Source organism: Anopheles coluzzii, chromosome 3 (genome assembly GCF_943734685.1).
Source record: "Anopheles coluzzii chromosome 3, AcolN3, whole genome shotgun sequence".
In the NCBI taxonomy this organism is placed as follows: Eukaryota; Metazoa; Arthropoda; class Insecta; order Diptera; family Culicidae; genus Anopheles; species Anopheles coluzzii.
This window is the reverse complement of record NC_064671.1, coordinates 50365317-50393294: the sequence shown is the minus strand read 5'-3', so window position 1 is coordinate 50393294 and position 27978 is coordinate 50365317. Positions and strand designations below refer to the sequence as shown.

The 27978-nt window shown below is 39.6% G+C and overlaps 1 protein-coding gene across 1 annotated transcript; it reads right to left on the bottom strand.

Annotated features, from left to right (window-relative positions):
• LOC120957194 (neurogenic locus protein delta) lies at positions 1–27876 on the bottom strand. The gene is made up of 6 exons (XM_040379259.2): positions 26231–27876; positions 16267–16572; positions 6871–6934; positions 6325–6573; positions 5814–5868; positions 1–5471 (listed from the first exon to the last, which is right to left on the bottom strand). Exons 1-6 carry the CDS (start codon positions 26288–26290, stop codon positions 3131–3133), a joined length of 3075 nt encoding a protein of 1024 aa, XP_040235193.2. The 5' UTR covers positions 26291–27876; the 3' UTR covers positions 1–3130.
• Positions 27877–27978: the final 102 nt, after the last annotated feature.

The window sequence follows — 27978 nt, the reverse complement described above, 5'->3', positions numbered from 1 at the left end:
TTCGATTAAAGTCAATTTGTTTCATTATTTTATTATAATAAGATCTTAATACAAAATATCAGCATGAACACTGTGTAGCCATCCATCCGACCTTTTGTTCTTACAATTTACACTTCAATCGTTTGATTACATTTTTCCTATAACATTATTCCTCTATGTTACATTTTAGTTTACGAACTAATATAAAAATCCGCTACTGTACACTGCTCTTGATCAATACATCGATTGAAGGACACGGAAAAATGCACCCTTGCTTGGCGTGGTTGACTGTTTTGGTTTCAAACACCTATTTTGTACAATCTTCGTTTCGTATTTTTGACACGTTAAATATATATATATTTAAGTATATATAGTATTTTATTTCACGCGTTCTAATAATATACAAAGAAGATGTTGATTCAAATGGTACACAACCCAAACCATTGCTGATCTTTCACATTCACTCCTTGCGGAATACGCACTTGGAAGCAAGTGCGATAAATAAATAGATACAAATACATTTTCTCCATGTACAGAATGAAGAGCCAATTCCAATCTTCGCGTTATGATGCAGGGCAATGAAATTACGTACGCTCTTCAATAGAATAAGCGTTCAAAAATGGTTGCACCCCTCGAAAAATATTACATGTTTTTTTTCTCTGTATAATATTACCATCTATTTTCTTAATCGGTCAAATAATCAATAACTTGTTCATCTCCTGTCAATATAGTAATATAATAATATCCGCTAACATGTACAATTTCTGTTCAGTCATTTCGTTGCCTTATAACGATGTAATGCTATTTACTGTTGGCTGTTCTACATGGATTATTGGCTTAGGCATTAACTGGAGAGATGGGCATTAGTAATTGTTATTAAGTTTTCTTTTCAAGTCTGCCATGCATTGTCCACTCCTAGCGTAGGATAGTTTCATTCTCAGAGTGTTCTTAATAATTGACTTAGTCTTGGTTCCATTCTTCCTTTTACGAATGCTTGCTTAGTTGTTTCAAAACTTTAAGTATAATAAGAGAAAGTCGCACATGACGCAATTTGTTACTTTCCCTTTGATTTTCATCGTATGAAACATTATTGTAATTATTATTATTATTATTACCTCTCATTTTCTCTTTAAATGGTTATCTATATACTATACTGTATCACATTTTTTGCCACAAAAAAGCATAGTGGACTCCTGGTACTTACTATTTACCAAAGGTGGTGTAACTTTTTTTAAGTTAATAGTACAAAAGTTTACGTATTGAAGCATCCTACAGTTGTGTAAAAAGGAAAAAGAAAGATATGTTGATGATACTGATGAATTCATTTGAAAGAACTTTTGTTGCTTTGGTGCCCAGTCTGATCATGAGAGTTAGATAAAGCCAGCTCAATGCTATGTGGCCGCGTTTGATATCAGAGGGGTTTTTTTTACATTGTTGTGGATGTTGCAAAACTAATGATCTATGTTTGTTTCTTTAGGAAATTGTTTTTATGCCGTACATTAATTAATGAACGGCACATCAAAAATAACAACAATTGTGCATTTACATCCAATAAATACCGTGCTGTCATGTATTCAATGATTCACATCAAAATCTTTTCTGGTTTACAAAACGATACGATGTGAATGGTAAAATCACAAAAGCAACAAAACTTCAGTTTTAGCCTTGCTTCACATTTCGTGTAGAAATTGGTAATTGGTGGATAATAACTATTCATTTAACAAAAGTAAGTTTCAAACAGAGACAGAGAGAGGGATAGAGAGATAGGAAGAGGGAGACAGAACGGGAGAGATAATCTTTAAATAGACACACATGGAATAACATAGAGAGAAAACATCAATGGTTATGTTCTTTTGTATAAAGTTGTATGATATTTCTCTAAATGTTTTAATATAACACGTTGCATGGCAAAATATCGAGATAAGCTAATACGACGATGAAGCAAATCAAGATAGCTTGATTGTAATACTTCTACTAAATTCGCGCTCTTTTTGTTCCATTCTATACAAAAACACACACAAACACTGACGGCATAAACCTGAATTACATAACTATAATTATTATTAATCATCATGACGAGTTGTTCTAACAAAACTCTTGTACCATGACGGTGTGAAAATAAACCTAATAGTTAACTGTTTTTGTATAACTGTGAGGAATAACAAAAGCAACAACAATGTATGTTAAAGGATTTCGCTCCATTAAGTACTTACTGGCCAATTGGAGCGAACTAAAAAAGAAAAGAAAGATGTGCCGTGTCACAGAGAACCAAAAATGTATGCCCTAGTTGATTGCATTCAAATTAGAGCTTTATTACGCTCTTGCTTATAATGTTGCCATTATTTTTTAATAGCAATTTGCAACAATATACCAATACACATATTTGATGAAAAATTTATCAGATTTTACGGTAATTTCACATAATATTAAAATGTGAATTTTTATGTTTTAAAAGTGCGTGTTTTTTTGTTTAGGAACTTCACTTAAATAATTGTAGTTTTTAACACACACAATATCATCACTCAGTGCCGCATTAACAGCATTGCAATAAAGTCATAGTTATTTCCCACTTTATTGTAATTAAAATCACCGCTGCGAAAAAAACGGTATTGCATAATTATGCAACGGTTCTATTGAATATTTCGGTGATGGAAAAACAAACAAATATTTTGCGTTGAGCGATGAAAGCATGAAAGAATATCATTTGTTCAAAGTTAGTGACTGTTAAAAAGTACCAAAAAAATCCTCACACAATATAGCATTTGACAAAAAGAAATAAAAGTAATAAAAATCCTAAGATCAATAACTAGGAAACCATAGGACAATATTCGTGCAGATATGTCACGTCTGATCATACCCGAAGGCTGATCTTGTCATATACTACGATTGCAAAAGACATAAAATCAATCATACTATACACTTTGTCCTTTGTCTTTAAAGCATGATTGGTATCTGAGATCCGGACACCCATATTTTCAGTAACTCAAGTGTGTAAATACACACACAGATATATATGTAAATATATACATAAAGATATATGTGCGTGTGTGTATGTATGTGTTTTTGATCTTTTCTAGATCTCTTTTGGTTGAAATGAACTTAAATAGAACGGCTGTTGACTGCGTCCTACAGTGTAACAAAGCGATAGTGGTTAAATGTGTGGTGGACTACAAGGTCCTACAACCGAAGGACTGCCTCCCACTACGCCAGCTGAAGTTGCACCGTTCCACCGAGGATGACATAATCTCCCCGATTCGGATAGAACCGATATGCGTTTGTCAAACATATCCTTCCCACTTCCATTGGAACAGGGTGTACCCGTAGAGGATACCACTGGCGACGATAATACAGTGCCCCCTCCTACCGATGCCGCGCTTGCTGACGGATGTAGAGATGAAGCCGACGTTTGTGATAATATCACACTATGATGATGATTTTGATGCTGTTGCTGCTGCTGTAACAACAGTGAGGGATCTGTATTGAGCTGCTTCTGTGATTTGGCACGTTGTAATGTCGAGCAGGACGCCATCGTCGGTCCATCATCGGAAGTGCTTAAATACAATAATGCACCAGCTGCACCACTGACGCCACCCATTCCAGTACTTCCAGCGCCATTGCTACCTACCGCCGCCGCCGAAGCAATGAGGCAGCCATTATCGTCCATATTTGCTCCACTGAGCAAAAGTGCTGCGGACCCGACACTTCCACCAACTCCACCAGCACTGCAACCACCGGTTCCGCCACCTCCACTGCTACTGACGCCGCTTCCACTTGCAGTTGTTGGTGGTGACGGCATGTTGTTGATGCTCTTATCCCACGTGTTTTTAATCATATGATGCGAACTGTCAAAGTTTGAAAGTGTATTGCTACTATTCCGCTTCTGGCCTGAGGACTGGAGATGGTTGTGAAATCCATTATGGTATTGTTGTTGTTGTTGCTGTTGCGAAGATGAATGGAGCAGAGCACCGGAAGACGTGGACGACGACGACGACGACTGTTGATGGTGAAGCTGTTGCTGTTGCTGATGTTGCTGCTGCTGTTGCAGGTGATGATGATGGTGATGTGAGGATGCGGAAAGATTGTGGGAAGCATTTTGTTCATTCTGTTTTCTCGCTTCCGCATCATCCTTTTCTTGTTCCCGTTGGCGCTTGCGCTTGAGACAGATAACGATCGTAGTCGCAATGAACGCCAACAGTGGTGTTGAAATGGAGAACATCGCTATTAAAACGATTTGACCACTGCTCAACCCATCCGCGGTGCGACTGCTGGAGTCAACTCCTTCTCCTCCACTGTGCCGTTGTTGCTGTTGCGGATGATGGTGGTGATGATGAAATTCACTCCCTTCTATGTCCGCATCACGTTGGATGACGGTAGCGGATTCTTCCTCGCAGGAGTGTCCACGATAGCCACCAGCACAAACACATTGGTAGCTGTTCACCCTGTTGATACACGTGCCACCGTTCCGACACGGGGCAGAGTGGCATTCGTCCACGTCCGCGCTGCAATCCTTACCGGTGAAGCCTGCGCGGCACTGGCAGCGGTAATCGTTTTCAAGATTCGTACAAATGCCACCATTCGCGCAGGGTTTTGTGAGGCAGAGATCCACCTTTTCCTCGCAGTGTGTTCCTATGAATCCGGGCACACACTGGCATTTAAAGTGATTGTCTGCATCGACACACGTGCCCCCATTCAAGCACAGGTTGCCGACGCAATCGTCTACATTTTCCTCGCAGCGATCACCAACAAATCCATCCGGACAGAGGCACATTAGCATTCCAATCCCTCCGTCATTATTATTGTTGCTATTTCCCGATCCGAAAAGCGCCGATAACGAGGATGATGCCGATGATTGCGAAGAAGCCATGATGGATGATGATGCGGAGGATGATGAAGATGATCCTGCCACGTGACAGGTACCACCATTGGCACAGTAGTTGGAATAGCATTCGCCAGATTTGATCTCGCACGCTGTCCCGCTATATCCGGGTGGGCAGTCACAGCGGAAGTTAGCTGATGTCGATGACGATGAAGATGAGGAAGGCGTTACATCAACGCACGTTCCTTGATGACAAGGTTTTTCCGCGCATGTTATAGCCTCCCGTTCGCAGTGCCGCCCCATCCAGCCCTTCGCACAATGGCACTGATATTTGCGGCCGTCAGCGTCCATCGATGTTTCGCCATCCACTGTTGAGGTGCAGGTGGCTCCATGCAAACAAGGGTGATCGGAGCAGCTCGTGATGCTCAGTTCACACTCGGTACCCTTATATCCCGGACGGCACTGGCACGTGTATAAACCTTGTCCCGTATTGAAGCAGGTGCCCCCGTTCAGGCATGGCTTGTGGTTGGTACAGTAGTTTAGATCCTGATTGCAAAACAGCCCTCCCCAGCCTTCTTTGCAAATGCACTCCCAGGGTTTTTTGCATGTACCGTGCAGGCAGCCAGGATACGGTTCACATTCGTCGCACAGCGGACCTTTCCATCCCGATTGGCAACTAAGAAGCGTAGCAAACAAACGAAATATAAGAGAGAAAGCAAGATAAATATTAAAAAAAAAACTTCTCATTGCTCATTAAAAATGCCAGCAGTAGCGAACAAACGAAAGAGGAGGACGGGAGTGCGCAGATGAAGGGTACATTAATTGCACACAGAGCTTGCATGCATTCGACGCCCCGTGACTGAGAAATGGGAGGAGTATCGGGAAGAGGAGAAGGTGGAAAATGGCAAAGAGTACGAGGAGGAGGAGGGTATTTGCAGGTGAAGGTGACATAAGGCAAAGGTAAAGAAATATATGCTTTGTGAGCGTGTCGTGATATGGTGCAAGTTGCAATACTTACATGCATTCGTTCGGCTTGTTGCAGTGTCCGTGAAGGCATCCCGGAGTGCATTGAGCTGTATGGATGAAATAAAAAAAATATAAATAACCGATAAATCTTTTTGTTCTATCTCTCGATCATTTTTTGCGAACTTCTTTAAGAGAAACACAACAACATACGATTAAAATACATCCATGCCATTCTATTCAATACAATTTGTGCATAAAAGTTTTATCATGTCTCATTAAAAACGATGGCATATGCTTCATCCTTTTGATTTGATCTTGCTGTTTCTAAAAATTGTGACTTTCTGTTTAACCCCCCAAAAATCTTCGATCAGATTCTCATTTATAGAATCGCCATTTTATGAAATTGTACGAGTATATTACATTCTCTCTAAGCAATATTATGTGATACCCCTCGTGCAAGAAGGAGAAAGGGAAACCCATTTTCTTAGCCCAATACCCGCAGCGATGTCTTAAACCGGTGGTTTATACTTTAAACGCGCGTGCCCCTTCACTAAAGCACTTACCAACGGTACAGTATTCTCCCAGCCAGCCGGACAGACAAACACGTTCACCGATCGGTGAGCAGGTGTAATGGCCAAATTGATCGTCCCGCTTGCGGCACAAATTGGCACAGCCTGCACCGTAGTAGTTCGGATCGCACGTCACCCGGAACGCATACCGTATCATCGTGTGCGATGAGTTGTAACTGTCTTCCATCCAGTCGGCCGAAACTTCCAGTATACGTTGAATTGAGAGACGGGAAATGAGGGTGCCTGTTACGCAGAGAAAAGAAATGCATAATTATTAGTTTATAAAGAGTAGCATCATATCAAAACAGCCCGCTTTTTGTGGAAGTTGTTTTTCTCTCAATTATTTTTTGTTGTTGTTGTTGTGAACTTTTACATCAAATAACGACATCAACCTTAACCTGAAGCGGATACATGCGTGTGTTATGGAAGAAACCATCAATACTCCCGAAATGAAGCTTCGAATGAATGGAAATTAACCAATTAAAAATTGGTTCCACGCTACATTAAATAAGTCTAACGAAAGCTAATGTAAGTATTTACCTGGAGATCGAGTAGTTGTTTCATTTGTATCATGCCACGCTTCTATGATAAGTGTAAAGTATCCCTGAAAGAAGAAAGAAAAATTATGGATTAAGTTCAGTGATACATTTTTGTAGAAACCTTAGAGACAACAACACCACTAAGTAACATTCGTTCCCTTGTTTAACCCCCTTATTGGCCATGTGGTTGCTGTACCTCCGTGAACGCTGTAAAACGGTCCCCCGTTTCTGTATCGACGAGACATGCTACACAATTAACAAAACCCCTTACGAAACATTTGACAAACTGGCTTAAAAATCCACCGCCACCAGGTCACATACCGCGCGTCCTACTAGCCGGCCACTTCCACTGAAGGTCGTTTGGAACTTGCTTCGTTGTAGCTTTTTGCGAACAAGTCACAATACACTTGCTAGTACACCAACCGGCCGTACTTCTTCTCCCACGTTCTATGGAATGTTTGGTAGCCGGCACATGCTAACGAATGACGGAGGTTTGGCAAATTCCATGTGCCGTATTTTGCAAATGCACTATACTCCGCGTCGCACCTTCGTGCGAGAGGAAGCAGCAAACTTAAGGTATGCGTATAGTGGGTTACACTTGCGACCCCGTAACCCGTTGGTATGTTCCATAGTAGACCTGTTTTGCAGAATAAGACTAGCTTTACAGGAGCTGCCATGTTTCGCCCCAAATAATGGTTTGACACTGCATTTGCAACAAGCTTATTGGAAAAAAAACTACATCAACCTATGAAATTATCACAAAACTGTGAAACCAAATACAACGAAAATAGTGAATGTTTCTCAGTAGCGTAATATTTATACGAACAAGAAAACTTCTGCTTATTCCATACAAGCTGAACAGAAAAACTAAACGCTACGTTCATCGGGGTTTATATAAATCAAACATTAATTTTAACACATTTAGCGAAAACCCTGCTCTTTGTGACAGTACCGGAATATAATGGCAGTTAACGGGAACATCATTGTTGTTTGATTTTGCACATTCCTTATAACACACAAAATGAAAACTGAATGCATCGAGATTAGTGTTGTGCTTCATGAATCATTTGTAGAGATTCATTCTAGCGAATCTTCGGCGATGAGTGATTCAATTCTCGAATCGAAACTCCAAACGTTCATGAATCAATGAAACGTTATGATATTTTTGAGATGAATGATTTTTAAGATATTAAATTTCGGGACGGGGTCCCGTGGTACAATCGTCAATTCGGCACGACTTAACAACATGCCTGTCGTGGGATCTAAATTTGCATGGACACCCCCCCCCCCCCCTTTCATTGACTGATGTGTGATCCGATTGCGTAGAACTTTATTATAAGTCTCGAATGCCTTATAGGCCTTCATGGCCGCATAAGTCGTTACACAAAGAAGAAGAAGAGGGTCAAGGTATATGAATCTTTGAGATTAATGAACCTTACGAGATTCATCAATCTCTGAGAAGTATACATCTTTTCATCCGAGATTCCGATTCATTTCATTTCGATAATTTATTCAGATTCACGAATCTGAATCAGATACACTCAGATACATACTGATTAAGGATCGCACGCTAATTAGAACGATCCTAATAGATACAATATTGTATTTTTAATCATACAATACTATTCTAAGAAGTTCCAACAACATTTTATACAAAAATAATACAAAAAATATATTAAAATTGCTCATGAGAGCATCGACTATACAATCCTAGGTATATCATATCTTAATATAAGAAATGAAAAATGTAGTAAAGTATTTTAAATTCTCATAAGCACACTTTACGTATTTGAGTGAATAACGTGATTATACATTACGCAACGTTTTTCGTTTGAACAAACTCAAAGCAATTACAAACATTTTATAAAATATTATCGTCACTTTTTGATTTAAAATATTAATAATCAAAATTGTTGTGTGAATTTTTGCAACAGTACAACTCAATGAATTCGAACGAGGTGTGAAATGCATCTATGACAACTATAATTGCCAACGAAGAGCATAGAATGAAATCATTTTATGTATAAAGCTATAAATTAAGATATGCAATAAAGCTTGTCTCAGTGATAACCTTCACTAAAATATTGATACGAAGTAAGCACGGTAATCATGTATCGATTCTTTCTTCATGTTTATGAATAACATGTTCATTATAAATCCCAGGTGTTCTTTTACATTTTGATTGCGTTCAATCTTCCCCATGATGTTCGCTCCTTTAAACATGACCCGTACACATATTCAAAAGGTATGCCAGTGCCCACGATAGGTATATCCAAAATGGGTGGATGCGTTCGTTGATGTGGCGCGTGACATCTGGCTCTGGTAAGGATAGTTAAAGAGCGTAGGTAAATTACATACAAAAAAAAAGGTCCGTTCCCTAACTAAATATACACTAACACTGTCAATCTGTAGCCAGCAGCGCCAACAGAGGAAACGAAAAAGATAGTGCCGAAGGAATCATGCGGAGCGGTAACATTTCCAAGGTGACGGAGAATGGAAGATGATACTATGTTGGGTGGATGGGAAGCTCAAAGAAGTGCAGAGTGTGGAATTGGCCGAAAAAGGGGGACGAAAAATAATATCAAACAACGCAAAACCTCGATCCTCTCTCTCTCTCTCTCGCGTCCTCTGTATATGTTTTGTACGTCGCACACATACAACATAACTGTGTATGTATATACGAGTGTAAAAATAAACTTTTCCATCTGGCTCCATCCAACACGACCCCGACCGACTACGGAACGCCGACGGCTGCCAGCGGTTGGTTCGAGCTCAATTAGATTATGCTGGTTGGCTGCCTTTGGCTGCGTCTTCCTGCGTGTGCCGCGCACACCGGTCTGCCTGGATGGATGGTTACTTTGATGAACGACTCAACGCTGTTTTAGTTCTTCTTTTGCTCGGATGGCTTACTTTGATGGGTGGCTGATTTTTGCAATTCGTTGGTTCTATCTCATCTTTTGTTTCTCTCCAACAATAACAAAAAATCGCTGCTGCTCACCTGTGCTAGACAGGAAAAGAGATTGGATTTTTTATTGTTACTGTTGCTGTTTTCAATTACCATTCTGGTCCACTGGAAATCTTCCATCTTCTCCCACTCGCCCTCTCCAACCAGACCATCGGCTTTCCTCCTCCGTGCTGCCAGCAACCCTTTATCCGTTTGGACTGGAATCCAATGCCGACGGTGGCGACAGATGGACCGCAAGCAGCCTGTCGTCATCGTTGTCACTCCATCGAATATATGTCGCCACACAGTGCCGACGTTGCAGTTGTCTACTTGTTGTTGGTGATTTGTTTTGGTTGTTTTTTTTGCAGTCTTGTCTACCTTTTTTACAATGCTCGCTTGGTACTGCTCGCTTTTCAGACGCTGCTGTAATTGTAGCCCATTCGTGTGCTGCCGTTTGCACCTTGCACCTGATCGACTTGGCTGTGGCAGCACGCAAGTCCGGACGAGATTGTAACAGTCGTACATCCATTTCTTGGCTTTTCATTTCACAGCGAAGAATTCATTATGTTCAGAACTCGTGCTTGTCTCTCTCTGATTTCATTTTCCATAGTACATCGCTATATTTCAGTAACTAAACACGGACCGTTCCCTACATCAAATAACACTTCCGACATACGAAAGCAAAATGTTCCGTTCTTCTTACAGTAACAACAATTAGTAACTTAACAAAAATTAAAGTGTTTGCCTTTTTTTAATTTTTTATTCCACAAGAATGGCCTGGTCCATATTTCATTTATTTTTGCAATTTATGCAAATGAACAACAAAATCATCACCTGTTTTTTCTGTTTTTAACCTTCTGCATTTGAATGCAATCATTCTTTATTCAAAATGGGAACGTAAAACAAAGGTTCAAAAAACACACAGCGTCAAATATACAATTACTATTTTCTGAAAACATGTGTTTTATTGCTCCAAACTAATAAAACATCACGCGGGGTTCTTTTTCACAAAATCCACCGATGTTCTGAAAAATTGTCCTCTGCACTTGAAACATTTCACCGAGTGCATGATGCATTCCATTACTATATACTAAATAAATCCTGTTTTATCTGATTTCTTGTTGGCGTAACGACATACGCAGACATGCCGCCTATACAGACTATCGAGACTTACAAGGGTTACTAGTCCAATAAACAACTTTCCACTTGTTTATAACAATTATCTTTTTTGAATAGACAACGCTGTCCACCACTTGATCACACGTCAGATGGTGTAAGCTTATCTGTCCAATTCCAATAATAACACAATTGTCATCTTCGATTGCACAACTGTCAGATTCGGCACGCTTTGTTTTGTTTGAAAAAATAAAAACAAAACGGATTGAAACACATTCGTTTTATTCAAGCAAAATGCAGTATAAACCATACATTCCAGTAGAACATAATATTAATATTGTTAATACTGCAACAAACATAAGAAACTGATAAATACATAATAGAATATTTAATAAATAAATATATATATACTGCGACTATAGACTATCGTTCAACACCTTTATTTTCCCCCTTTCATATCACCAGAATTTGTATAGATTATGAATCAATAAAATAAACATATTCTGCAGATGAATACTAAATACATACTAAAGATACGATTATACTGGTTTCCTTCACAACGGCCAAGCCGTATTGCTAATGTAAAACAAGGATGCCTTTTGCAACACTATTTCATAAGTAGAACAAACTTTTTCGATCTGCGGGTAACATTTTTAACAAAATTGTTTTGGCGAGCCACATAAAATCATACATAGTTGCTAACTAATTAGAAAACATCCGTTTTGGTATATCCAACAAGCGTGTTGGGAATGAGAGTGAGTTGAACTATATGTTTGAAATTGTTTAATATAATTTGGATAAGGTTTAAAAAAAGAGGTCAAAACAAATAGTAGGCATAGATAATGAGATGGTTGAAACGAATGAGGAAAACAATATAGTAGACACAGGTAAAGGTACAAAGGAAAAATATCGATGAAAGTTAGATCAGTCTAGTAATGGATTTACGAGACGAAAGTTGCTTATGTTGAATCTAGAAAAATCATCTTCTTTTCGATCAATAGAGAAATATAAAAAATAATGAAAACCACGACAAAGCAGACAGTTGTTTATTGGAGTGGTAAACCCAGTATTTAGTACCACGCAGCTGGTCCTTGCTATGGGGGGACGGATCATATGAATTTTGAACCCACGACGGGCATGTTGTTAAATCGTGCGAATCGACGAATGTACCACGGGACCGCCTGTTTTACTTGGCTAAAAGATGAATTTCACCGCATCAAGCAAGCATCGAAGGATAATACAATATAAATAATGCGAAGATTATGCATACTAATCATTAAATACTTAATACTTTAATACTTTAATACTTAAATACTTAATACTTTAGCAAATCAAGGAAACAAACATTCCGATCACATTCTTCTTTGTACCGCAAACGGCATGCTAGGTTTTAAAGGAGAATGTCGCATAAGTGCCCGAACATCACACAGGGAGGTGACTTTCGAGAAACCCCGTCGTTGTCATATCTGATCACACGCTTTTTCGTGCAAACATATTTAAAGAGCCAAATATGCACATATTATACATTATTTTCTCTTACGAAAAAACATATAAAACTATTGATAATTTTATCTCAAATATTTCAAATCTGTACTTTAAATAAATTATTGTGATTAGTGATAAAAATAAACTTTTGGCAAATCGCGGGTAGTGTTACACTCAGCAAAATTGAATTTGCTGCAATAAGTTTGCATTAAAATATGTACTAGAATTATACCACCGAATTGTAATCTTCTAAATAAGTGCATTTTTGTTTTCATTTTAAAGAATACCTAGAAGGGTACATATATACGTCGCCACAGAGGACATCGTACGACGAGCAGCTGCAACAGGCGCGATGCCACCGTAATTTCAACACTACTTTCCCTTCCTTGCAACCCAAGGTACAAACGAACGTTTTATGGGGTGCGCCAATGAAGAACCTGGATGCTATCAATACCAGTATAGACTACAATACCAACATTGTGCGTCCGGCTTGAGTGAAATCAACTCATCGTATGTCGTGTGCTCAGGGCACACGATCACATTAACGTTGCCAAGGAAACCAACTTTTTGATAGAGGCAGCAAATATATCGGTATTGGTGCAAATAGTCACACATACCTGGAAGATCAAACAAGTTTATAATGATGAAGAAATAACAATCCTAGGACTGCACTAGTACGAATATTTAAATAGTCAGAATTCAATAGTTTAACGCTTTTTAATTAAACTCTCGATAGTTGGGTGACAAAATTCCACACTCTATGTGTTTTATTATCAACAGGACATTTTCAAGCGCACTCGTAATTTGTCTATCAAAAGGCGTCAGCTTATTTTTCTGGCAGTCCTTATTCTTTCCAGTATGGTATGGATATTCGTGTTATATGCATAACAAAATGTTTTCAAACCATGAACAAAGTAAAAAATCACTTTTATATGATTAGTCGATGATGTTTAAAATAAATATCCAATACTCCAACACATACGTTCACTAGTGTACAAAGTATGCATTTTTTTATGAATCTGGCATCGTTCGCCAGAAGGTGCCATACGACACGCCACCACCATACCATACGAGATTGTCTCGGGTCTTGGGAGTTTCAGAGCAATTTGCACGGACATATTAAAATTCTAGCAGTGTGAATAGATGCATAACCATGTGTTGCGCTCTTTTCCTACAAAATTTATGCAAATTGCTTAATATTGCTGTGTGTTTTCCTGTTTATTATTTTTTATTTTACATAATTTCAACAAACTACGGTAGTAAGTAATGGTATGTGATAGAAACCTATTCTAAAAAAGTACAGATTCGAAATCTGAACTGTGCACGCTTTTCCATGTCACATGTCAGTGTGGTGCTTATCTATATGAAAAAAAAGTTTGCCACCTCTGCTTTAAACCAACGTAAATGTCGACGAACATTTGGCAGTAGCCGTAGGCACACCGCACACGGTATAACATACCACGAACGACGCTTCGAAAACCTGAATAGCAGATGTTCCCAACAAAGTGAAGAACACAAGACGTACCCTGGCCCTTGCGTCCTGCTTGGCGACTGCCTGGGAGCAAACGAACCAGACGACTAGTCCGCCGCCAACCGCTACGTTATGCGTGTCTCTCGCTGTGTATTTTCTCCCTATTACAAGGCTTGTGCTTTTTGGGATTTTTTCATTTTTATTTTGTTTTTTTATGTCGCTTGTTATTCCCAGCAGTTTTTTTGTGTATTTGTGTTGCCACATGGCGCATTTTAAGATCGACCTTTCCCGCTTCGCGCATTGTGTACTCTCTCATTCTGCAGACATGATACACCATTTTGCTGCTTACACTTCTCGTGCAGCAGTTGGGCAGAACGAACGACTGCTGCGCATCGTTGTGTTGGGTGTTTTATGCATTTCCATACACTACACAACACACCGGCATGTCCCAAATGAGTCTCGCAACTGTCTTAGCAACCAACACTGCACTTGATTTACCTTTAAATACAATTTCCCAGACTCGGGTACACCGTCACACAAACCTTTGAGAGGAAGCAGGTTGACTACTAAGTTGGGGTGCGTATTGAATTGTGTAACGACAAAAGTCGCTTAGCCAAAGAAAACATTGCATTGCATCGAGCATTTCCAAGGTATGCAACGTAGAACTTCAAATGCGTGAGTAGCGTTACCCAAATGAAACAAATGAATTGTCATTTCTTCAGCTATATTTCAGCCAATGAGGGAAATTTAGATTATATCTAGTTTTCATGAGATTTTGAGACTTGCCACCTGATATTATATCATGATTGTCGTGATCCTCGATATATTTTCAGCAACTCAATCCCTACAATCACTTCATACAAGGCTACGCATCAAACTACCGGCAGGTATTGAGCCTACACAGCAAATTTTCTCATTCGGCTTCAGTAAAGGTTCAGTAATAGAATATTTTACAGGTTTTCAGCATGAATGCCATGTTTTTACTGACTTTCAGCAAAATAATTTACTGAATGCGTTTCAGTAATACACATTTTACTATATCAAATCAATAAAATAAGTGTCAAATTAATCGTTTCACTGGATATTAGTAAAACAACACTGGATATTAGTAAACATTACTGAAAATGCAGCAATTCATTCTGTCAAATCGATCTGTCAGTCAGAATATCAAAACAAAACAATGCGGTACCTACTCACTTGCTCGTGATGTGCAAAATGTTGATTTGGTAGGCGCTTACAGAAACCCTGGTGAGATTCGGCTTACGGGATTAATGTACCATTAACAATTGGCAGCCGTGTTGTTGGTGTGTAAAATGTTAACTACAATCCACTGTGCTTGCTGAAATTGCATCTACACTTGAGACGGCAAAATACAGTATAAAAACTGTATCAAACAACACAAAATAATTATTTTTTTATTTCACATGTTCCACTATTCAATTCCGGCAATATATGAAAAAAACAACAACGAAACCAATAACATCATGTCCTGATGGGCCTGATGGAAACAGATTGAACATGCTACGAAAATAATATACTCAGCTAGGAAACAGTCGAAACACATCCTACCGGGTGTCGATCTCAATTTTCGGGAGGAAGCAGCTGGTGTGAGTCTTTTTTATGAAAAATGACAAAAAAGACAGATTCACCACTTCTTTCTCCCTTCTTCTGGGTATACAGTGGCGGCATCTCAAAGTAGGACACGTCATATTTTCACTCATCTTCTGAATTAGAAGCTTTCTGGACAGTTCCTTAAACCACATATCAGAATACTTTCTTCACACAAAGATGAGAATACACTTTAGTTATGCTTATGCAAAAAATCAGATCGGTGCCTTATTAGAAATTATTGTAAAAGCATGCATAAAAGTAAACAACGTAAATTGTATGAGGAGCACTGAAAGTCTTTATTCTGTAATAAAATTGACAGGTTGCTTGCCAATATTGGCTAATATGGTACTGAAAATAAATAATGATAGTTATTACTTATAAATATTAGTACTTCCAGTGGCAGCAATTATTAAATGTCTTTGTTCCATGTTTTTTTAGATATCGGCAAGATTTTTTACATCAGCATAGCGAAGTAGTATTCTCATGTGTGAAGACGTTCATATACGCGACGTAAATAACTGTCCACATAGCCTCAAAGTTGGTATATATCTGATGTAATGCATATGAATAATTAGATGTCCGAGAAGTGTGAAAGCCACAATCATCTCACGTATACAATTAATGCATTGCATTGGTTCGGTAAAATTTTCAATAATATTTGTTAATATAATGTTGCTAAACTAATCCCCATAATTGCACTGCAACACTAAATGCAAAAAAAACATCATAAAACATAACAACACTTGTAAATAAGCTCAAAAACCACTTACCGGCCAACCGAACTCAAACGGAAATCGTATCGGATTTGTGAAGCCTTCCTTTGCGCCCGAGATCGCTGTAAAGTTCAGTGTCGTTCCTTCCAGTACAGGCGTTATGACGTCACCGAAAGTGCAGGGCGAGGTTGTATCGATCGTGGCCTGGTAGTGCTTCAAGCAAGCCCGAAACCTGGTTTTACAGGTACCGATGCAGCGGCCCTGCGCATCCGCCTTTTCGGAGCAGCATTTTTCATTGTGGTCGATACTTTTTTCGTTTTGAAAGTAGCGTAGCTCCAGCTCAAACAGCCCCGATCCGGCAACCTATGGAAAAACATAGAGAGAGAGAGAGAGAGAGAGATAAATAATGGAAAATGGGAAACAAAGAAAAGGGCTAGGATATAATTAAAGACCAAATTTCAGATGCAATATATTCACGCAAAAGCATCACCACAAAGTGAACAGCGAGTGAATCATGTATGCAGATAGGAACATAAAATTGAAGCATACAATAAAAGGAGCATATGTGTAAAAGGTCGTAATACTCGTTAGTAATTGTGAAGCAATCCGAACCTCGGCAGCAACAGCAAGCACCGTCATCACATGAAGAGGCAAGCAAATGCCACATTTGACTTCTCTCCTGCACATTGGAACTCGTTGTAATGACATACACACACGTTTCACTTCAAAGACATGCGACAAAAAAGTTCTCTTGATTTAATCATTCAAGCTGATACATAACGACCATCAAAAGGACAATACCATCGTACATCGTACAACTACTACTTTCACATACACCTACTCAGTGAAAAGAAATATAAACAATGTTTCTAATCTTATTTAAGCCACCTGATATTAGGAAATAGCATTTAAACAGAATATGTTCACAACATACGTTTATACATGTTCATATTTTATATAAAATAGAAAAGCAGGAATGGAAAAGTTTAAAAAAGAGCTTCGAGTTGATAGCCTAGCTAAAACAAAAACTATCCAGCAAAACAAGAAATCAAAAGATGCCACGGCAAATTACCGTCATGAGAAAACCATAAACACTTTAAGCTGCACTGGTAATGATAAGGATCGAACTAAACCTCACCGTCGTCCGCTTTTAGGTGGATCCCAATTACTGTCAGATAATAAAACTACCAAATTAAATCCAAAACGACCGCGAATGAGAATGTTCCATATTAAACCGGACAAAAGGTAAATTCCAAGGTACGGGCATAAGCTCTACAAACAGCTACAGCAAAGCAAAGTGAGCACAACGATAAACGGAGAACATGGTTTATTTTTTATGTTGTGATATTTGCAAGTTTATGTGCACAAGCAAACGAAAGGGTTCCTTCGAGGTTTGGGAGTATTTTATTGTAGAAGAATAGAATCGAATAATTACGAAAATAAGAATGCACCAATAGAATAATAAAGGGATTTTGTATCATTTAATTACACACAAATTGCATCTTCATTACAAAATAGTAACTATTTGATGTAAACGCTGTAATGTAATAACTAAAAGTAATTTAGAATGTCAATTTTTCCATTGCACAATAAATCAGGTAATATCCTCCACAGGAATCTGCATTTCCAGGGTTGCATAGTAACAATCAAACACTCAATTATTTCTTAACTTAATTAATATTTGCACTAATTGAACATATTTGTTTTTGTCTGGTATGTAAATTACAAAGAAACTATAAATATTATATAAGATTTATTTTTATTTGTTTATAAAAAAATAGCCGATCAATTTCTTTACAAAGTTATCCCGCAATTGAGTGTGATTAATAATCACATCGTTTCATAAATTATTCCATTAAAAAAATCCAGCTTAACATTATTTTTTAATACCTCTCTACCTGTACAAACAAAAAAGCCCGAATCCTTCCTTTCGCGTGCTCATGGTCTTCTGTTCTTAAAGGACACGAACAGGGTAGACCGGAAGTGGCAGATTTCCTGTTTTCTGTGCGACCGTTTCGAAAGTGTGTGTGTTCCTGTATCTTATTTCCCGGCAAGCACAGAGACTACCTGCAGAACACTGGGTGTGTGTGTTTGTGTCTGTCCCTAAAATACGCATGCATCTGGCATAAAACTAAATCACCATCACCAGCAGAAACAGCAACAGCTTTTCACCACCATCCGGTGCAAAACAAGCAACCGGAAGTACACAAAAAAGGAGCTGAACCAAAAAACTATCTACGAAACGGCAAACAACAGCTGGTGTGCGCTAGTGTTGGTTTGAACTGATGTGCGCTTCAAGTGGTTGAATTATACATATATGTATACATATACATATACATATGTATATACTTGTTTATATATATATATATATATATATATAAAATAGTTTCTTATTTTTTTGCATCCTCAAACTTGTAAGTATGGCAAATTTATTTTGATAATTTTAATTAAGTAGGTATTTCAGCCAAACCCAAAGTAATAAAAACAATGACAATGACAATGGTAATAACCGTGTCTAATTGATGCTGTAGCTTTATACGCAGTCAATTACACAAATAAATTGTTCCACTCCAACTACACATTCTAACTTAATAGCTAATATGGTCATTGTATGAATGTATGCATGCTGAATGTAAATGCTCTCCGGATGTAAGCATTATCTTACAATTACAGAAATCTTTCAATCAAACGATAAAGAATGAATAATGTTTCATCATCAAGCGCTTGGTGATCCTGATTTTCAATCTTCCTAATACACACAGAGACAATATTCCACTCAACCAAGAGCGCACTCCCGCAGTGACGACGTTAGAAGGTAAAGAAGATAGTTTCGATAAATAAACACGACACCATAAGAGAATGGTGAAGGAGCAAGGGAAGAATATAGGAAAATCTGTGTTCCGAAGGTGGGAATGCACGGTTTTAGTAAGGTAAGATTCCAGGTTAGACCTTAGCTTCTCCTGGCGGGTGACGTGAGCGAGGAGCAATCCTCAGTAGCACATTAAAAAAACAAACGTCCGAACAGCCAAATGAATAAGGAATGAAATCTGGCAAATGAATGATTACGCGAACCGGTAAGAAAAGTTTGCTTCTTCAGTAGCCAAAGGCCCATCTCCGCTTCTCACACCAGAAACTGGAGTGGTGAAAGGGGTCGAGCAACGAAGGTTATTTCTTTACCTTTTTTATGCCTTAATCTTTTCTCACTACAAGTGTAAACACACAACAAAGGAAGAAAACAAAGCAAGTAATAATATCAACCACATCAATAGCGAGACCAGGGGGAATGAGAAACAAAAATAAAAAATTAACACTAACAGTTGATTTTCCTTGATCCACATCGTTCGCCCACCCAGCATAAATGATCATATGCTCTTCTGCGCCCTTCTCCTCATTTATCTGTTCACTCTGCCGTCGATCTCTCTTCGCCCGATCGCTGTCTGATGAGTTTACTGATCAAATTTACCGGTTCAGCACAAGTCGGTTAACAAACCTCTTCATTTCAATAGGCGCATTAATGGCAATTCCATCAATAGTCCAAAACCATCACTCCAGCATTCTCTCACTTCTATTCTTCCACCACCTCTGGGTAAACGAAACTCTAGCGAGGGAGGGCTGAAAAAAGGGAGACGACAAAAAGCGAGCGACTCCCCACATCTTCCCACGCACATGCATGCCCTGCCTGCCGCTCCTATTCGATAGTAGGCTGTGGCTCCGCTGGATGGCAAGGCCCTAAAAGCAACGTGAATTGTTACATCTACTTAAGGGCGAAGCAGCAGCGGGGGTTTTCCGCCGTTCATTGGTATTTTCATTTTATTTTAAATGCGATTCTGTACGCTTGTTTCACGGTGTTTTTTTCCCCTTCCGCTTGCTATTTTGTCGGATGGATTTGGCAGAAGCAACAGACGAATTTTCACAACTTGCTCCCAACTTTCCCCACGTTTAGTTTGCTATTCGAACTGCACGCCGCTAAGAGCCAAATTATTTGTATCACAAACAGTATGCAAGCAACGTACACAAAATCACTTCCTCGCCATTTCTCTGTTTCTCTCACAAATACACATGTGCGCAAACACATTCTTCGCCCCCTCTCTCACCCTTTTCCTACAGAAACTATAGATACCATCTTCTTTAATACAATCAATTTTGTCGATCGCAATCAACCATCGGCTCTTGGGGAGCATACCTTCTGTTACACCTTCCCTTTTGGATTGACCACACTTAACACCATCCTTTTCTCTTCTGGTGTTTCCTCTTCGCTTGAGTATAATCGAGACTCAACACCAAAACACTGCCGACTAATACATACTGGACGCCCCGAGCAGTAGTTCTTGCACAGTCACCCACAAGACACACCTTCTTCTCTCGCCTTTCAGAGCATCCTCCCGAAGCAGCAACACAATCAACCAAAGTGTTGTACATGGCTCCTACCATTAACAACCACTCAATGAAGGAAAGCCTGAGATCTTAGGACGCGCGCTGGTTATACGTTTTTTTTTCTTCCTTTTGATGTGACGATCAATGCTTGATCAATTTCGTTCTATTAATCTGTACTTGAATAACTACCTATTCTCTGCGAATTCTACACGCTACCCGGTGCTTGTTTACCTCTGTCTATTAATTCTTCAGGGTTCAAAAGGTGTTTTGTTGAAATTTAACTTTTTTTTTGTTTTTTTTTGTTACCACATTCCGTATTTGCTACCGGAAAACATATCAAACCAGTTGTTTTTCTTTTTCCGCGAACATTGAATATTAAAAACGCGTATTGAACGATGGTTAAGTTGTTTTAAATCCAAAATTTCGAGAAGCTAACTTTTAGGAAAATTCACACTGGAACTCTGCAAAATAAACTGTCAAAGGCTGCTTACAATACACGTTTTTGACACTTTGACACTATCATCAAGTTGCTAGCTTGATGCTTTATTATATGACCTCAGAGATTAGAACTAACTACAATAAGTAGTTGCATTCGAATAATAGCACTGTTTCGATAAGAATCGTCATCGTGATGCAGCCATAAAGTACGTAAACGGATACGTTTGAAATGATGATTCATTCCTAAGCGAACGAGGGGCTATGGAATTCACAATCTGGTGCCGCCAGTGAAGGGAAGAACCGGTCCCACTTGGGGGTCGTCTAGCGAATATTTATGTTTGTGTGTGTTTGTGTTCGAACTCGACGAAAGCTCTCGAGTTGAATTTACATGCTCATCATAATCCTTTGCATCGTTCGCAACAGCCCGAAGAAACTGCAAACCTATTTTGCCAGGTTGGTAGTGCATTGCAGCAACACACACACCCGGCGCATACTATCTTCTTCCTTTTTACCTCACACATGCAACTCTCTACCGACCGATTTTACTGGCTTTTTTGTCCAATCTTTCACCATCGTTTTGTCTAGCGAGTCTCTGTATTGCTTCTTCCACATGCAACAATGTATTTTTGTTTTGTTAGGAAAATTGCAGCAAAAAGAAGGGTAATACGCCCAACCAAATGAGTAGATGGCAATAGATATTAGAAATTCCTTAGGCACCAACACTAGCAACGCTCTCTCTTTCTCTCATTACTTGGGGCACATCGAGCGTGCGCGTATATGGGTGTATATAAAAGCATTTATAGCTTTGATATTACATAGCATTTGTTTTAATGTCGTCATAAGCTTCTTGTTTCGCTCATTCGCACGCCACCTGCCACCCATCGCCAGCAACCAGGCTTCCTCCCGCACCGATGCCCCATCTCCTCCTCGTCCTCCTCGTCCTCCTACCCTCCTCCTCCTCATCCTACTTCGTTCCATTCATCTGGGTCCAACAAAAATTCAACATTCGTTTGCGTTTTACCCGATCGCTCATTCGTTCGTCTTCTTCTGCCTTGTTGCGTTTTATCCGCTCCTTCGTTGCAGGCGACCTGGAGAGCTGATGCTATTTTTATTATTGCCCTCGCCTGGTGCTGCTGCTGCTGCTGCTGCTGTTATTGCTATTCTCGACAGCTTTTGCCGGTTTATTCGTTCATTCGCTCGCTCATCCGTTCGTTCAAACCGTGGGAAACAATTCATCCATTTCATGCGCCACCCTCCTCCGCCACCTCTCTCCTGTGCACACAGCTACAGCTACACGATCTGACCACCACGCGCTGCCGCCGCTGCTGCTAGTTCTGTTGCCCTTCCACATACATCGGTCCTTATAGCTACACTTCCTTCACTCACGCGTACCGCTCACACCAACACACAAAGCAACTCGATCTCGCTGGCTCTCCTTCACCTGGCGCATGCTGCTGCTGCTGCTGCTGTTTCGTCTGTTGCCTCTACCTGTGCGGACGAAAACACGCGCGCTGCTGCTTTACCCACCACCACGCAGGAACTTCTAGCGTCTTGCGCGTTATCCGGCCCTCTCCATTCCACTTCGCGCACTCATTCTACCGATTTTTGCCAGCCACACCACGACCCAATCGCCAGCCTGCCTGGCCGCCCGCCCCGCACAGCCTGTGCTTCTTTCTCTGGGCAAGATCGCGTGCGATCACGTGTGCATCACACTGCTGTAGTCTTGGTCTTTTGCCTTCTCCTGCGAGAAGAAGCATTTGTTCTTCCGTCCGTTCATCCAAACCTGTATTTGTGCACCACGCGGTCGCTAAAGATCGGTCCTTATGATTCTCTTTTAATTTTCGTTTGCTTTTGTTTTTCTTTTCCTTTCAATTCTTTTCACCGTTTAGCATCAATTCCTTGGTTCACATATTTTTTTTGCTCGCGAGTTCCAACGATTCTGATCAGCGACAGATTACTTCTCCTCTCAAGTCACCTCAATCCATGCAAACTAACACACACACACATAGGCTGTATCGAGGTAGGAGCGAATGTTACAAAGCGTAAATCTTTCTTTTGACTGTCAAATACATCATTGCCATCTTCCAATGAGTGCACCGTAATGCCGTTCGAAAAAAAAAACCAGAAAGATAGTGATACCTACCATCGTCAATTCAATGTTTGTTTTACACCATATATTTGACTATGCATATGCTTTAATTATGGTTCACATGCATATTTACGATAGTCTCTATTTTCATTATTGCACATGATATATGCCTAATGACCCACACTTTTACACGTAGATGCATGCAGAATCGGTACGATGATACACTCCAGGTGCATTGCACTGCTGCAGTAACATCAGTAACAGCGACGAAAAACTGACGCGCCAAACAACAATAACAAGAAAGAGAACCTTCCAAAAGATCTTACTATGAGAAAGAAACGAAAACAGAATCAAGAAAAAATAAAATACCCAATTCTTTTGCCGCTCTTGCTACTCAACATTTTCCCATCCATTGAAAGATCACCGAGTTGTGCTCAATGCAAAAAAAGGAAGCAAGAGAGATTTTTTTAAAAGCTTGTAAAGAAGCTGCTGTTGAGCAGCAACAATAAAAAGAAGTTTCCAAGCAAACAATTCACGATTACGCGGCCGAAGCGTTCGATGATTTGACACTATAACCAAACGAATTTTCTAAGTAATAGCCCCTTCTCTGTGATTGCAAGATCGAGAACATCTCGACAGCTTTTCTGAATTCTTTCTACCATGCTCCATGTATCACATTCCCAGCGCAGTCTTCCATCACAGGCAGGAAAATACAACGAAATTAGTAAGAAATTTTCGGAACATTTCGTTCTAAAGTATTTATGTCCCAAAGTTGTACATGACCGTTTCTAGTGACATTAACCTCCCATCAACCAACAATATTAACAATCGTTGTTTAAAGTGGATCCACTCAGGTAAATCACGTTTTCTGTATTCCAAAATTGCTTTCCATTAGTGACACAATCGTTGACAATTATCTTCTTTCTTGTTGAAATTCTTATGTAGAGCTGCGTTTCCAAATGTCTTAAACCGGAACATAATAATAAAATTATCAATATTACAAATTGATATAATATACATAATATTATATAACCATAAACAAATGTTGCATGTCATGTGAAGCAATTCAGCATCTGTGCATATTAACATCTGCAAAAAATATTCATTATCATATAATTCTTCTTCTAACCGTATGTTTAAGAACTACTACTTCGATCACGTTTTTTCAGTTTTCTGAAAATTTAGAATAAAAAAAACCTTTTGCTCACCATGAACAGTGTGTGAACGAACAGAGCAGAAACAAAAAATTAAATAATCTTACCCTGCTCTATCCAAAAATCCGGATAAGGACGAACCTTGCTTTGAGCAGGTAGACAGAATGAAGCTCGATAGATTTTTTCAAGAGAATTATTTGCAAAAGAAGGTTTACAAGCCTTCATCCTTACAAATAATTTTAAAATATGCCATTCCGATAATGTACTCTTGCTTGAGTTTAAAAAAAAAGTCTGTTAAATAGTTTATACAATATTTTACAATACAAATACATTATACAACAGCAAAAAAGTTGTTATATGCTTTGTAACCAAGAAAACCAGTTTAAAATTAATGTTCCGGTCAATACATTATTTAACAACCGCAACTATTTTTTTTAATTGTTGAAAGAAGAAAATTTAATTTCTACTAAGTTTGCCAAAAATGGTTATTCACGGAGAACTTTAAAAATTATACATGATCAACCTAATAACATTAACGTTGAACATATACAACCATTGTTGCAAACATTCCCCCCTATCCGAGAACATCTTGCTTTGCTGCCCATATGCAGCATGTTAATTAAAACTAAGCATATGTTTTCGCCCATGTAAACATAAAAGCCATGGGCAAAACAGTGCAGGAATAGTTTCTTTTGGTTATTTTTTCTAAACCCCGTTTCAAATACCTTTGTCTATTTGATAAAAAGTTATTAGCTCAATCAAACTCCGTGGGTGAGGACGAAAGATAACTAATAATCTATTTCCCCGTTTTTTTTTAAATTCATCATTAAACTATCCTTTTTGGAAAATGTTAAAACTCATTCCACAAAAAATTAACATTTTAACCACCACATTCTTGCCACTAGGTCGTTTGGTAAAACTAAGCTTTTATAAAACGTTTAATATTGTGTGCTTTGTATGATTTTTCCTATTTTAAGAAAATCGCGTTTCTCCTAACTGGTGGAAACAACGCCAGCAGAGACGTTTACCATCCACCATGCCAGATATTTAACGCAGAAATCCTGCTGGCAAGCGGCGTGTCTGTTAGTGTATGTGTGTTAATGCATATACGGTATCCGTCGCCGTACCCACACAGCTGTAAGCCGGCTCGCTTGCTTCGCCATGACACGCACACATTGGCGGGTAGACAGCATTTGTTACTTATACCATCCGACCCATAGCCAGGTGGCATCGTTTTAACTCTCTCGCGAGGTGAATGCTGACATACTAAAGTACACCTTTCGTGCGAGCAATGGGTAGAAAGAAACCGGGGGAAAGGAAAAAAACGCAAAGAAAAGGAAACATAAAAAACCCGTATAAATACATTTGTGAATGATGATGCAAAGGGTTGGAGTTGGAGGACTAACGAAATAAGACGAAAAAATTGCACCATTCGCATTGGATGGAAGCATTCGAGAAGGCGAATAATACAACCAAACGCAAAAAAGAAGAGACATATCAAAAGAGAAATGGCAAAGACGCTTTCCTCACTATGTGAAAATTAAAGGTAGATCGTTTTGGGCGAATTTTAGAGTGCGCCGTTCATCCAACGCTGTTGATGGATGCACATAGCGTGAATTGAATCGTGCATTTCCTTCGCAGCGATGGGATAGAGCTTTTTTTTAGCTCTGGAATATGTTTTCCAAATGAGAGGAAGAAAAAAATGAAGCTTTTTTCCTTGTTTGCCCTTTTCCTTTATTTTGCCATTATTTTCTTTACCTTTCCTGAAATGCAATCAGCCAATCATTCAATCCTTGTTATTTAAATTTGATTTTTACTTTACTTCACCCTCCAATAGTTCCGCTTCGATCAACGAACCCAGGCAGAATCATAGAAGGCGAAAAGCAATGTAAACGCTATAGACAGTCGTGATAGTATATTGGAGGTTATGGGCCAAATGTTTATTAACTAACACCTCACAACTTACCTTGAGCAACAGAAATTGTGATGATACATAAATGCAGGCTAAGATGTAAATCCAATTCATTGTATGTGTCTTTAACGTTAAGCCACGGCGTGAGCGCGCGCTTTGACGGAAATGTGGGGAAAGGGAATTAAATTCCAATACGCGGTCAAAACTTCACAAACACAGAACACCGGGCCCACGGCAGCAAGATACAAATGGACAGAAGGAGAGAGAGAGAGAGGCGACAGAAAGTAAAAATGAAAATACAAGCAAATGCAGAAAAATGCGAGCTATGGTTCGCCTTTCCGTTTTCCGCCTCACTTGTACCCGTTTGCCAGCCCTTCTTGCCTCCTTCGCACGAGCTCTGATCGACCGTTGCCAGGGACTGGAGGATCGATTGCCGTTGCCCTGCGTGCACGATTGCACACTGTGGGTCACCCTCGACACTCTCCCTTCTCCCTTCCACTTAAACAACGCTCACTTCACTCGCTTACGCACACTCACTTTGCAGCTCTCTACTGCTGCTGTTGCTGCTGTTGCTGGTGCTTCTCCATACTGCACACATTAACAGGCAAGCCAAGTAGGAAAAAAAAAGATGAACACGTTTTAGCTATAGCACTTTTTCTCTCTTTTTTTTTGCTTTAGCACCACATGGCCGCTTTCTGGTGGCACTTGGATTTCTTCCCGAGGCGCTTTTGCCTACTTTACGTTTTCGCTTTAACAACAAAATACAATGCCGCGCGCGCACTTTAGTAAATTTCACCCGAAATTTTCACACGAACATCTTCACTGTATCGTGGCGTAGAAGGGTAAAAGGGATCGCACCCGCAAACTCCAACACTAACGTTGATAAGCGTAAACGGTACGCGTCTTCGGAAAGCAGTTATCCAGTTTACCGCTAGGCCAGGTTAAAAGGACCACTCTACAAACGCTACCCCGAAATTGGCCACAAGCGGTGTAGTAAAATGTGAAACTGGTTGTCTCACCCTTCTTTCAACGGTTGACTCTAACGATGACGGTTATTATGATGCACACGCATATGCACTTTCAAATTGCTCCCAGTTGAGTACGAGCCACGCTATTTTCATTAGCCCAGCCTTAGCTTCTTCGTTTCACCACTCCCGGCAGCGGCAGCACTGCAACCTTCTCTAATAATGATGGCCGCTAAGCTCATCCAAATATACCGTTTTTTACCGAGCGCGTTACGTTAACTTCTTGAAAGTGGTTGTTTTCTGCACCTTTTCAACACTGTATTTCATAAGCGATGATATCCAAGCGAAAAATATCTCAAATACGCATACTTTTTAGTTACACAAGCTTCACGGCACATTGCAACAGTTTGGCGTTTTGGCTGTAAAACGCAGGCACGGCACTGCACTGTGGTAGTCTGGAAAAATTTACCTCCACTTTTTTAACTTCATCAACCAGTACCCTTGTGTTCGGAAACAGCACCGCACAACAATGTTCAAACTACAGTTGGCCGGTCGCGCGGCTAGGAAGAACGGAGCCCTCAAGTTGGCAAAGCTAACGAGTCACTTGCAGCGCTCTCTGTCTGAATATCATTTCGTCCAGCAGCTGCACACGCCGTACGGATGGATCTCGATTCGTGCGCGATCGCTCGTAGCTGTACAGGTGAAGTAATTTAAACGCCATGAGCGCAGCATCTACGAACCGGCAGTGCAGCCGTCATTTCGCTCACTCTTTCGCAGAAAGCGGCACAAAGGCAAACAGGAAAAGAACAACACACTCGGTGCTGTGTTGATGGCCAA